The 12,672-nt window shown below is 35.7% G+C and overlaps 1 protein-coding gene across 49 annotated transcripts in view; it reads right to left on the minus strand.

Moving 5' to 3' along the window:
• Positions 1 to 1,062: 1,062 nt before the first annotated feature.
• Positions 1,063 to 12,672, minus strand: part of Nrxn1 (neurexin 1) — a 1,041,346-nt gene continuing 1,029,736 nt past the window's right edge. For all 49 annotated transcript variants that reach the window (XM_070025560.1, XM_070025561.1, XM_070025582.1 and 46 more), the window contains one exon: positions 1,063 to 4,563. In XM_070025560.1, the coding sequence (XP_069881661.1) occupies positions 4,256 to 4,563 (308 nt within the window). In that variant the 3' untranslated portion in view covers positions 1,063 to 4,255. The remainder of the gene's footprint in view (positions 4,564 to 12,672) is intronic.

Here is a 12,672-nt window from a genome sequence, read left to right on the forward strand (position 1 = left end):
GTTTATTGGAGATAAGAGTCTCACAGACTTTCCTGACCGGGCTGGCTTTGAACTGCAATCCTAAGATCTCAGCCTCTTGAGTAGCTTGGATTACAGGCATGAGCCACTGGTGCTTGGCTTCAGGAAATTATTTCTAAGTCCCAAGGTTTAAAAACAATTACAAATTTTTGAGCTAAAAACTTAGTGATGAATCATACAAATTTTAAAAAGCTACTTGCTTGATGAAAAAGGAAACACATGTTTCCTTAAACATTGCTTTTGCTTTTGTTTAAATAGCACAAAGCATACAGTTCTTAACCCTTTTTCTCATAGTTACCATTCTTAAGGAAAGTAATAATTGTGCTATTAATATGAGCTTACCTTGTCCTTATCCTATAATACTATTCTTAATATGCAGGTGGGAAAGCTGAGATTCAGAGAAATTAGAAAAGTTGTAGGGCTCAGTGGATAAAATCAATCACAAATCTACCTAACTTGAACCCCACTACTTTCTGTAAAGAAAACTATGCTTTTGGAAGCAGCATCTTTGTGTTGTTTTCAACTACCATGAGTTTGTTTTCCTGTATATACAAATAAACACATGCAGAGCCACAGTTATTGCCTGTATATGTGTGTGTGTGTGCATGTGTGCATGTGTGTGTGTGTGTGTGTGTGTGTGTGTGTGTGTGTGTGTGTGTATCTGTATGTGTGTGCCAGTCCAGGAGCTTGAACTCAGTGCCTGGGTCCTGTCCCTGACCTTTTGTTTTTTCAAGGCTAGCTCTCTACCACTTGAGCCACACCTCTACTTTCAACTTTTTTGGTAGTTAATTGGAGATAAGAGTTTCATTGTCTTCCCTAAAAACTGGCTTGGAGCCTCAATCCTCAGACCTCAGCTTCCTGACTAGCTGGGATGACAGGCGTGAGCCACTTGTGCCTGGAAATTGCCTAATTTTTAAATGTGTGAATACATAGATGTTTAAAGTGTATTCCTTCTGTACTTGTCTGAGGACATGATTTCTTTTTAACCTTCACTTTATCACAAAATGATGCCACGTGTAATATTTCCAAGCAGTAAATGCACAGTTGTATTAAGAAATATTTTATTAACAAAACAGTAAATTCCACTTGCTTAGCATTTCCAATAATGGATAAATTGGCGCCTTGCAACAGAAAAACAAAACAAAACAAACCCCTTAGATACCCAATCACACAAAGTACTAGAAGGGTAAGATCACGTGGCCTTTCTTGGATGTCTTAGGGATTGACCACCTCACAAATTATTGTCGCAGTTTTTGTTTTGAAAAAGGCAACACATTACATGGATTACAAAAACAAAAATAAGAAGCAGATTCAATCAAAAAAATTACAGTCTAGAGATGTAATCAAATTTATGCCAGGTTGTGTGAGATTCTCTATTAACTGCAAACTCCGCAAGAACCCTGGTTCATTTGGTATGACGTTACGTAGATCTTATGCAAGTCTTTTCTCTCTCTAACTCTGAGTTTCTCTCTCTTTTTTCACCATTCAGGGAAAATAACCTCTAGTTTTGGTGTAGTTTAGTAGGATTAGAAATAATTTTATATCCAATAGAGGACTATAGTATCATATGGAATTTAAAATATTATGCTGGAGGGAAAAAAGTCATTATAATCAATCCCAGACAGCATGTCTCATAGATAGACTGCTTAAAAATACCACTATTCAGTTAATTATCTATCACCTTTTAGATTCTTCGCATATGAAACTAGCTCAAATTCAACAGATCTAATGAAAAAGCAGCCATTTTCTTTCTAATCTTAAGCTGTATATTAGTGGTTTTATGTCTCCTTTTTATTTCACTGGCTTTCCCTGAGTAAGATTGAATGAGAGGGATTGGTGGAAAAAAGACTTGTGAGTTCTTTAACCTGGCAAATTAAAAATATTTTTAAAAAGTTGAAATTGAAGAAATGGGTATTAAATTTTATGCCATCTACTTTCTGGGTCATGAAAAGCCTTTGAGATTTCTTACACAATGTCTTGGCAACTGTAAATTGTGGTGATTTGATATGAATTATATGTATTCCTAAGGTATTCTATGTCAGAAATCCAGGCCATTTCTTGGCATTTTTCATCACTGAAAGTATCACAAAAGATGTTTTGCATTTTTTTGCCTTTGCTGATTAAAGCTAATTGTAAAAGGTATTCTTTTCTTGTATGAAATCTAGTACCATTCTTGATGTTCAAGTAATGTGACCATTTCTTGCCAAAGCATCACCTGGCCATGTAATAACATACTTCCTTTACATTCCTTTCTCATATGAATAATTTATTGCTGTGAACATCATTGAAACAATATGCAAAAACAAGTGTATCATCTATACTTTCTACTACTTAAGGTATGTTAAACGAAACCTATGTTTAAGAATATAGAGGAAAAACCAGAAGCGTTAAAATTTAGTCAATGATCAATTAATAGAGAATGGTTTTTAGAATGGGTAGTAATACAGAGTGAAAAATTATTGAAAACACTTTTTTTTAGTTGAGAAAGGGTTGACTTTCCAAAAAAGAGTTGATCATGCACATCAGGTTCAAAGAATATCTAGATTATCTTACTGGAAACAAAGTTTTTCACTTGCAGCAGTCAGAATTAAGGTGTGGATTGATAGACTTTGCTTCCATAACCTGCCCACATAACGTGTCATACTCATGCAGCAATATACCAGCAATATTCTGTTTGATAAGAAAATGCTCCATTACATTAGGGACTAAAAATCTTCTCAAGGATCCTGGGAGGGGGATCTGAATGAAGCAAATCACCCTAATTTGTCATAATACCTTGGCACGACTATCCTCCTTTCTGTCTCTCCATGTGTCAGTGAGTATTTGCTATGGTATGCATATTTGGGGCATCCATCATATGTAATGGATTCCTGTATGTGTGTGTATGTGTGTATGTGTGTTTGTGTGATATGTATGATTGAAAATGGTAAACATATATGGGCATGTGAAATTTGGGGGAGAAAAAAGATTATAAGATACATATGTATATATTTTACCTTCTAATTCACACCTTTCATACAAATACTAAAACTTAATTGCAACAGAATGAAGGCTGTACATGTAAGAAAAAAAGTAGCTGAGTCTTTTTATATACATTCATACATATCTTTCTTAGAATAAAACACTACACTGTAATTCTTGTTTAGAAAAGTAAATGTGGCAATTTATAATGGTGGCAAAAAAAAAAAAATCATCTGACTGAAATCATTGTTGCTCCGATGTCATAAAACTTCCTTATACTTAGCAACACTTGTAACATTGAGTTTACCAAAAATGGCCGAAGAGCAGAGATATATTTTGCATTTTCTATACAACAGGCTATAAAACGTCACTTATCACGGTCCAGAAAGCACACAGAGATGGGTTTTATATAAACATATGTAATAACATAGTAAGCGTGCATGAAAGTTTCCCCATGATTGCATCTATGCCCTCTCATTTTTTGTTTTGAAATTTTAGTGTGAAAATGTGCCTTATATTTCACATTAATTATTTTTTTTGGAAAATAAGGCCTCCATACTTTTATATTTCCTCTCACAAACAGAAAGGGGCTTTTTTTTTTTTCAATGTGTTCCAACACAAGTCTTCAAAAAACAAGCCAGCACTTCATTTCAAATGCAAGTTCCAACCTCTGCTCTGGTTGCACCGGAGTGCTTAGGGGGGTCAAACTCATGAAGGTTTGCAGGGTGGGTTACTCCGATGGACAGTCTTCTCTGACAATCAGACTAACTGACTTCTCAGGAAAGCGCTAGCACTTTGGCTAAATCCAGGATCATAGGTAGCTTCTTTTTTTTTTAATTTTTTTTTTTTTGTGTTATGTTTGTGTTGTTTTTGTGTTGTGTCTCGGTGTTGTAATACTCCTTGCTTTATGAATGCGTGCGGTCATCACTGTCTCTGAGAAATGTTCCAGCAACATAAAGACAGGCAGAGTAAATAAAAACACTGCGGATGTTAGGGAATTTATTGGCCCCTGTTTTTGTTGTTGTTGTTATTGTTTTGCTTTGTTTTGTTTTTTTGTGATTTTTTTCCTTTTTTTTGAGAAACAAGAGCATGAGATACTTGTTTGTTGATTGGTTGTTTGTTGTTGTTGTTTTTAAAAACAGTCTTCCCTTCCTGATTGCATTCCCTGTCTTCTTTTGTATGTGCTTCATAAAAAGGAAAGTAAATAAGTTTATATTATGTCTCAGATAAAATGAAGACTATTTCTATACAAGGGTCCTTTTTTAAGATCTTGGGATCAGACGTAATACTCTTTATCCTTGTTTTTCTTGTTTTTGTTGGCGCTTTTCGCACTGCTGGGTTGTTTCTCCTTTACAACAGCTCCGTTGGACTGGGCCGAGTTACTGATGTAGTTTCGACTCTCATCCACATGGTAGGATCCTTCATCTCGGTTTCTGTATTTGTACATAGCGTAGAGGAGGATGAGGATGCAGAGGGCGGCCGCCGCGACGATGCCCACTACCATGCCCGTGGTGCTGCTGGACTCGCGGATCACCTCTGCTGAGCCTGGGTAAGGCTCTCGGCCTCCCACTCGCGTCGGGTTGGCTGTAAGAAACAGGGAGAACAAACAAAATGATATGGAGGTTCCTGAATGCCAGAGAATAGATTAACATTCACCATCAATTTTAGCCACTAAGAGAATGACACCCGCTGCTTTAGGAAAAGCATACTGTCATTAAAGGGAAATATCCCAATGGCTCCTGGTCTGACTCTTTCTCTCTGTCTCTCTCTATTTCTTTGTCTTTCTCTCTCTCTCTGCCTTTCTGTCTCTATCTCTGCCTTTCTGTCTCTGTCTGTCTCTGTCTCTTTGTCTCTATCTCTCTCTCTGTCTACACACACACACACACACACACACACACACACACACACACACACACACACACACACACACACACACACACACACGAGAGACTTTGACTCAAAATGATCAAAATGCTTGAAGAGAGATTGGCTACCATTTTTTTTCTTTCACAGACAAAATACCCCAAATCCACATCAATTAGGCAGAGAACCATAAATGCAAGATACCAAATGAAATCAGAATAGTCCTACTTTACACTACTAGAGGAAGTCACTTTAAGAATGAAATTGATGTTGCTATGAAACAATTAGAGCCAACACTAGACTGAATCGGGATAGCTAAATTTGGAACTACTTTAGAATCATACAGCCTTGTAATAAACCCAGTGTTAAAGAAGAAGATAATGCCTGCATTTTAAAAATCTAATTGTCTGTTTTTTAAAGTGCAATTTTACATCTTTATAAACTAAAGCAGAATTTATTTTTTACTGTTGGAGATTCAGATTCATTTATCTCTATATACATATATACACATACAACATTATATATAGTATGTACAATATTTTATTATATAATATATTTCAACATTGTAATATATTGTATCATATACAATGTATCATATTATATAGCATTGTATATACTATGTTTTATTTAATCATTGGCACTGACTGAGTGATTCTCAAAGCTGAAATTTGGAGGAAAATTTAAATTAACAAAATCAATTTTGAATGCCTTCTAGATTGCTTTTGAATCAAAAGCTCGGCATGTAATAGATGATAATAGACAACTGACTGGCCTAGCTTTATTCCACTGACAAAACCCTCAGCCAGTCCAAGTGATAAGTAAAGCTCTTCCTTTGTACAAGCAATAGGTTATGGGACACTTAATTTCTTTCCTGGATGACCACCGAAGGCAAAGAAAGAGCCCTGGAAATTACTAGGAAAATAGAGTAAAGGAAGTGAATGGAGAGTTCTTTTTCTCTATGCACCACCTTTTGTTTGTATACTACAAAGCAGTAAAAGTATAGAGAGAAAATATCCTATCTCTCCCTGACCTATGCCATTTTTATCTTTATACGTTGTTTCCTGTCTTTGCTGAATCTCCATCCTCTATCTTGTCCTACAGGAAAAGATTACCTTTCATATTTTAATAGGTTAAACTATAAAATTAAAAACATTATTCCTGATAAATAGCTCACAATAAATTTAAACTACCTCGAGTGTATAAATATGTCTATTCAAATACAAATAATATATCTTATATGCAATAATTTACAATATTTATATAGGTGATAATATATAACATTGCATACATGTAATATATGGTATGTGTTATATATAACATATATATGTACACAATGCATGTTTCTGCATATGGGTGATATATGTGCATACAGATCAAGAAATGAAAAATTCAAGAAGACTAAAGCTGAGATTTTATTTCACGACTCCCAAACGTAATTGTTTTTATTATTTCTACAATGGTTTCTCTTTATTACAGGGAATCATTTGCAAAATCATCTAGCCTTTAGCGCTATTGTTATTTTTATTTTCAAACATTATCAGAAAATGTTCTGCCTAAATATGAGATGTTTTTTTTTTGGCAGTCATAGGGAAGGAGTTTTCCTTCCCCAAATAAAGTCACACAAGTACAGTTACTTGAAAGTAATACCTCTCAGTCTCCAATCTGCAATAGGATGGGTTCTGTAGTATCCTTTAGATCAAAATATAGCAGCAGAAACCACTCTATGCTGTTGATTATGTAACTGCTGTTTTACAAAAGTACATGTATGTGGCTGAATAAAGTCTCAGAGTTACTTCCCTGGCCAAAGTAGGAGACAAAACTATAATCTTCAGCGTTTGATTACAGTAAATTAATTTCCTCTCAAGAAGCAAAGAACCCACTGTGGTAACTGTCACTAATGGGCCAGACCAAAGGCAGCATTTTCCCTTTTAAATATAGTCATCTTTGCCAAAGAGTGCCAATTAGCTTAGCTGCTGGCTTTTCTCAGTTGACAACTTTCAACTTGTGCCTTTTGGGGAGCATTCTTTTAACATGGAATCCCAAGAGGTTAAAAGAGAAACTTATTTAAATGTCAGCTTACATCATTTTTCCTACCTGATGAAATGCTTTCATATGCAACATATGTTCACAATTATCTCACTTTGTTAGAAAGGAATGGCAGAGAATGGAGATATAAGTATTCAGCCCATGATAATAATTTGAGGATGGGAATGGAATGTGGAGTTTAAATTCTTTCCATTTTTTTCTCTTCTTTTTAAAAATTCTCCTGAAGTACTTGAATTAAGGGGTTTCGATTCAACATGTCAATTTGTGATTACAATACATCTTGATCAGTGTCACTCTCCTCTATCTCAAATAACAGATACATGCATATTCATATACATCCATGTATAATTGGAAATTGGTGTCATAAATGGAATATCTTATCTTAATTTTACATTTAATTATACCTGATATGATTTTCAACAACTTTATGTATAACATTGCAACAACAGATGTTTTCAAACTAAAATGACATTGCAAAGAAAAAAGCAAAACCAAATTTATTATATGTAGGCATTTGAGAAACATCTCCTATTTACTTGCTTGCTTTGCAACACCACCAAAATATTGCTTAAGTCATATGAGGCCTAAAAATATTTCCATCTAACCCAAATAGAGAGAACCATTTTTTAAATAAGATAGAAAAAGCCTCTCTAAAACTGAAATATAAACCCAATACAGGATCATTTTGTCATTTCCCTCATTTGCATTAAACATTTAATTACATTTACAATAGATATTATTGTAGACCCTTTTTGCTTCCATATCTAATAAATATTTTTTTCTGATTATCACTCAAATCTGTGAACTAAATGCTATTGCTCTTAAGTTTTTCCAAAGATCAAAAGTATTTATGTGTTAATGGGACATTTTTCCCAGAGGTGCAATAACTGGCTAGAGAAATTTAAATATATTTATGAATTATAAATGCTATTTGACTTATTGATTGCCCTTAATGCTTTATTTTGTTGATCACTGAGAAACCTTTGAGCGTGTTTCATATTTATTTTAATGTAGGAAGTAATATAAATGACTAGTCAGGCCTAATGTCTTTTTGCATAATTTGTTCAGAGATATATAAAAGAAAAACTCATTTTTTAAGCATTTAGGAATGTAAAAAAAAAAAAGGATTTTAATCAAAGAAAACCATAAGTAGTTCCTGTGTCTCATGGATTTGAGGATTTTGCACTTTTCTATACTCTGTAATATAATAACAACACTTTTAATAGCTGAAATAATCTACATATTTTATCTTAACAGAGATAAAACTGTATGAATAAACTAAAACTTACTTTGACCCTTTCTCTTTTGGCCCTTTGACATAAGTACTGAAAAACTTTGCAAAACAAATGAAAGGCATTTTAAGAAGTGGAGTCAGGAATTCAGGCATGCCCATCACCTGTGAGCTGGGACTTATGGGCCTCCAACATAAAGACAAGATGGTTCCAGTTAAACCTAAACCCTATCATCCACCCCATATCCAATATGGAACTGGTTAGGTTCAGCATCCTTACTTCAATTATGTTGGGCCCTGTGCTAAATGCTTATATAAAGGCTGAGGCAAATGAAGGCATGTTGGACATGATAAACATGGGCTGCTGTGGTGAATAGAAGCATCTTTGTGTCCCCAGTGCCTGATGTCTTAGTGTGTGTGTTCATGTGTATATCTTTCTGTGTCTAAGCCCATGTCCCTGTCAATCACTACCTATCTACTGAGGAACTTAGGAGAGAAAAATCAAATAAAAGAGAGTATGAAAACTAAAAACAAACCACCACCACCACCACCAACAACAACAACAACAAAAATAAATGAAAGCCTGGCAATGGTAGCTCAAGTTTGTAATCCTAGCTACTCAGAATGATGAGATTTGAGGATCATGGGACAAAGCCAGCTTTGGCAGGAAAGTCCTTATCTCTAATTGATCACCAAATAGCTGGAAGTATAGCTATGGATTCTGTTGTAGAGCACTAGATTTGAGTTGAGAAAGCCCAGGGCAGGACCCAGGCCCTGAGTTCAAGCTCAGTACTGACACCAGAATAAAGAGAGAGAAAGAGAGAGAGAGACAGAGTGAGAAAGATAGGGAAGACTGAAGAAGAAAAGAAGAAAGAAAGAAAGGAAGGAAGGAAGGAAGGAAGGAAGGAAGGAAGGAAAGAGAGAGAGAAAGAAAGAAAGAAAGAAAGAAAGAAAGAAAGAAAGAAAGAAAGAAAGAAAGAAAGAAAGAAAGAAAGGAAGGAAGGAAGGAAGGAAGGAAGGAAGGAAGGAAGGAAGGAAGGAAGGAAGGAAGAAACAAAGAAACAAAGAAAGAGAAAGTGAAAGAGAAAGAGAAAGGAAGGAAGGAAGGAAGGAAGGAAGGAAGGAAGGAAGGAAGGAAGGAAGGAAGGAAGGAAGGAAGGAAGGCAGGCAGGCAGGCAGGCAGGCAGGCAGGCAGGCAACAAAAGAGGCTGGAGGTGGGGGAAGGTGGCTTAAGGAATAAACCCCACAAAGGTCTTGGACAGTGAAGTGTTAACTCTTTTGTAGGTAGTTCAAGCATTTATAGCCAGTTCATATTGGGCCCAGGGACACAAGGAATCTGGGTCAATGGCAAATTCCGTGAGACTGATGGAGGTCACAAGCCAAGACATATAAGTGATTCAGTATGATTACAGACAAGTATTCAACTTTTGAAGTCACACATATTTCACTTGAAGTCAGGTCACTAGCAAAGAAAAGAAGTGAGGTGAAATCTAAGTAATTAGAATTTGTGCTTCCTGTTTCAGTGACGCAAGGGAAAGAAATCATCATGAATTAGCATAATGTATGTAACTTATACTAATATATTATTATATGTGTCACATTTATAATCTACTTGCAATTTGGACTCTCCATTTTATTAAGGGTTCAAACTAGAATTGAGTGTAAAGTGCTCAGACTACATATGAAAAAGCAGATATGTTTATTTTATAAGCTAACTGAAGTCTTTAGACATTTTTCTGTCAAGTTTCATTAGTAATTGCTGGCATTATCAATGACAGAGACCTTACAAGAATTAGGACCCTTTTCAGGTCTCTAGTCCCTTCTTTCACATTTGCTTTGTCTAAGAGACAAATGGCTTTAGAAAAACTCCTTTGATAAACAGTGTTAGGAGAAAATGAAAATTGCTTTCAATTCTTTCTCTCTTTCTCTCTCCCCCCCTCTTTTCCCTCTCTCTCCATCTCTCTGCCTCCCTCCCTCCTAGGATTTGATCTTCTATAGGAGTTTTCCACATTCTTCCTTGGTCTAGTGGATTTATGAGGAATCTTTTATGCTAACTCCATGAATTCTGTTTTTCATTGTCTAACCAATATCACCATTATTTAGGTAGGTTCATTTATTTATAGTTTTACGTGTTAAGACAGTTAATATATAAATATCATACTCTAAACCAATTTAATCATAGCAGATGACAACACATTGTAGAAAATGGACAGAAAAAGCAAAATATATTTTCTAGTACTTTCATAATAAAAGGAGCAATTTGTCTAGCATACGTATATGAAATCCTAGGTTTGAAAAAAACCCAAAGTAATAAAAAATAAATGTAAGAATAAGTGCAATTTTTGCTCTGCATAAAAATTTAAAAGTGGAATGTTTGAAATTCTTAACTTATCCTTGGGTGCTGAGATGGCTGTATGGGAGTAAACTCAGGGGCTTGCTCTTTCTAGGCAGGTTGCCCTATTACCACAGCAATGGCTCCAGACCTCTCAGGTTAGGTAAGTTAGTGTCTGGTTTCTTTACCCAGCTCCAGGCTCAATCTGACAGCCTCCTAAGACTCCCTGGTAGCATGCCAGCATACCAGCTGATACTGATGTACTGATGGGGGCTTCTCTATCTGTTTTGCTTATACTGGCTCCTGGAGCAACCGGATTACTAGCATGAGGATGCATGCCCAGTCTAAGATAGTTACCATCAATTACCATGACAGGGGAAAAAAATGTCTTGATGTGCATTCTTTATTTTGATAGTCCTTAGCACTACATTTCTAGAAAACAACATTTTCCTGAATATGGTCTAATTAGGTTCCATTTCAGAAATGCCCTAGGACAAACATAAGCGGCACATTAAGCTTTGATATAGTGTTCAGATTGCATTACTAAGCAGTGTTCAATAAAAAAAAAAACATACTGCCAAATTCTTAATTTCAAATCACAATGTAAAATAATTCTTTTTTTGGGGGGGTGTCTGGTCATGGTGCCTGAACTCGGGCCTGGGCGCTGCCCCTCAACTCTTCAGCTCAAGGCTAGCACTCTACCACTTGAGCCACAGCACCACTTCCAGCTTTGTTCTTTTTGCTTATGTGGTGCTGAGGAATCGAACCCAGGGCCTCATGCATGCAAGGCAAGTGCTCTACCACTGAGCCACTTTCCCACAATGTAAAATAATTCTTACTGATAAAAAATGTCTTAGTGTTAGTCCTTCATTAAACATACTTCATGCTTTATGTTGGCATGTTGACTTTAAATTTTGTTTACAGATAAAATTATATGATTTACAAAATCATATAGTATTTTGTTTAATAATTTTAAAAAAGTTGCATAGAGGGCAATGTGAGGGATACATTAATTTACTAGCTTTGCATTAGACTTGTATATACCAGATATTTTGCTTGATGATACCTATTTATACCTTAGGACATGCAAATAAGAAGTACCAAATTCACAATGACTTAGCAAGAAGATTTACAAGTGCTATTTTAAACTATGTATTTTGAATACTGAGTTTTTCATTAAAGATTTCACATTTAAATGAGAAATGTTTGACAATCTTAGTTGTTTTATTGAGTTTGGAAACATAGCAATCAAAGGTTATTATTTAAGAGTAAAACTGTTCTTGATTGATATTTTAAAAATCTGAATGAGAAATGATGCTTAATGACCTAAATCCTAAGACATAGGATGAAAGTTTGATGGTGGCAGGAGGGTTTCAGAAGAGAAGACCTTGTATTTCCATTGATGAGTTTCCAAGCCATCAATATACCTTCAGAGGCTCTTTAGGTTACTCAAATTGTCATTTTTATGGAACTATGCTCAAATGATGAGTCCTCCAATATAATCTCATTAAATTTCTGTTGTTTCCAAAGTTAGCTTTCAGGGTAAGAGCATGTTTCCAAGCAACTTCCCCAGGCTAGTATTATTTCAGTGTAGATTGTTAAAGCATCGGTTCCTCATCAGCTGTGACCCTATCCCACAAAGGATGCATCGGTCATGAGAATCACTCTACATTGATGTTAATGAAAATTCAACGTTTGAACTTCAAGAAAAGGAATGGCAAGTTATTATCCTCTTAGGAAATAAAGGGGCCAGGCTCACTCTACATTGATGTCAATAGAAATTCAACATTTGACCTTCAAGAAAAGAAATGGTAAATTATCCTCTTAAGAAATAAAGGGGCCGGGCACTTGTAATCTTAGCTACTCAGGAGTCTGAAATCTGAGGATACAGCTCAAAGCCAGCCCTGGCAGAACTGGAGATGAGTCTTATGGAGTTTGCTGCACGGGCTGTCTTTGAACCTTGATCCTCAGTTGATCCTCAGATTTCAGCCTCCTGAGTAGCTAGGATTACAAGCATGAGACACTGGTGCCCATGTCCTTGAGACTCTTACCTCCAGTCAACCACCAGAAAACCAGAAGTGGCACTGTGGCTCAAAGTGGTAGAGCACAAGCAAGCCTAAAAAATAGAATGTGAGCTATATATTTCAGATCAGCATATAAAGGAGCATAAAACTCCATAATGCTCTACACATGTATCATTGTACTATTTGGGATTGTTGGA

The sequence above is a fragment of the Dipodomys merriami genome, unplaced genomic scaffold (genome assembly GCF_024711535.1).
Source record: "Dipodomys merriami isolate MVZ:Mamm:240054 unplaced genomic scaffold, mDipMer1.0.p SCAF_17, whole genome shotgun sequence".
NCBI lineage: Eukaryota > Metazoa > Chordata > Mammalia > Rodentia > Heteromyidae > Dipodomys > Dipodomys merriami.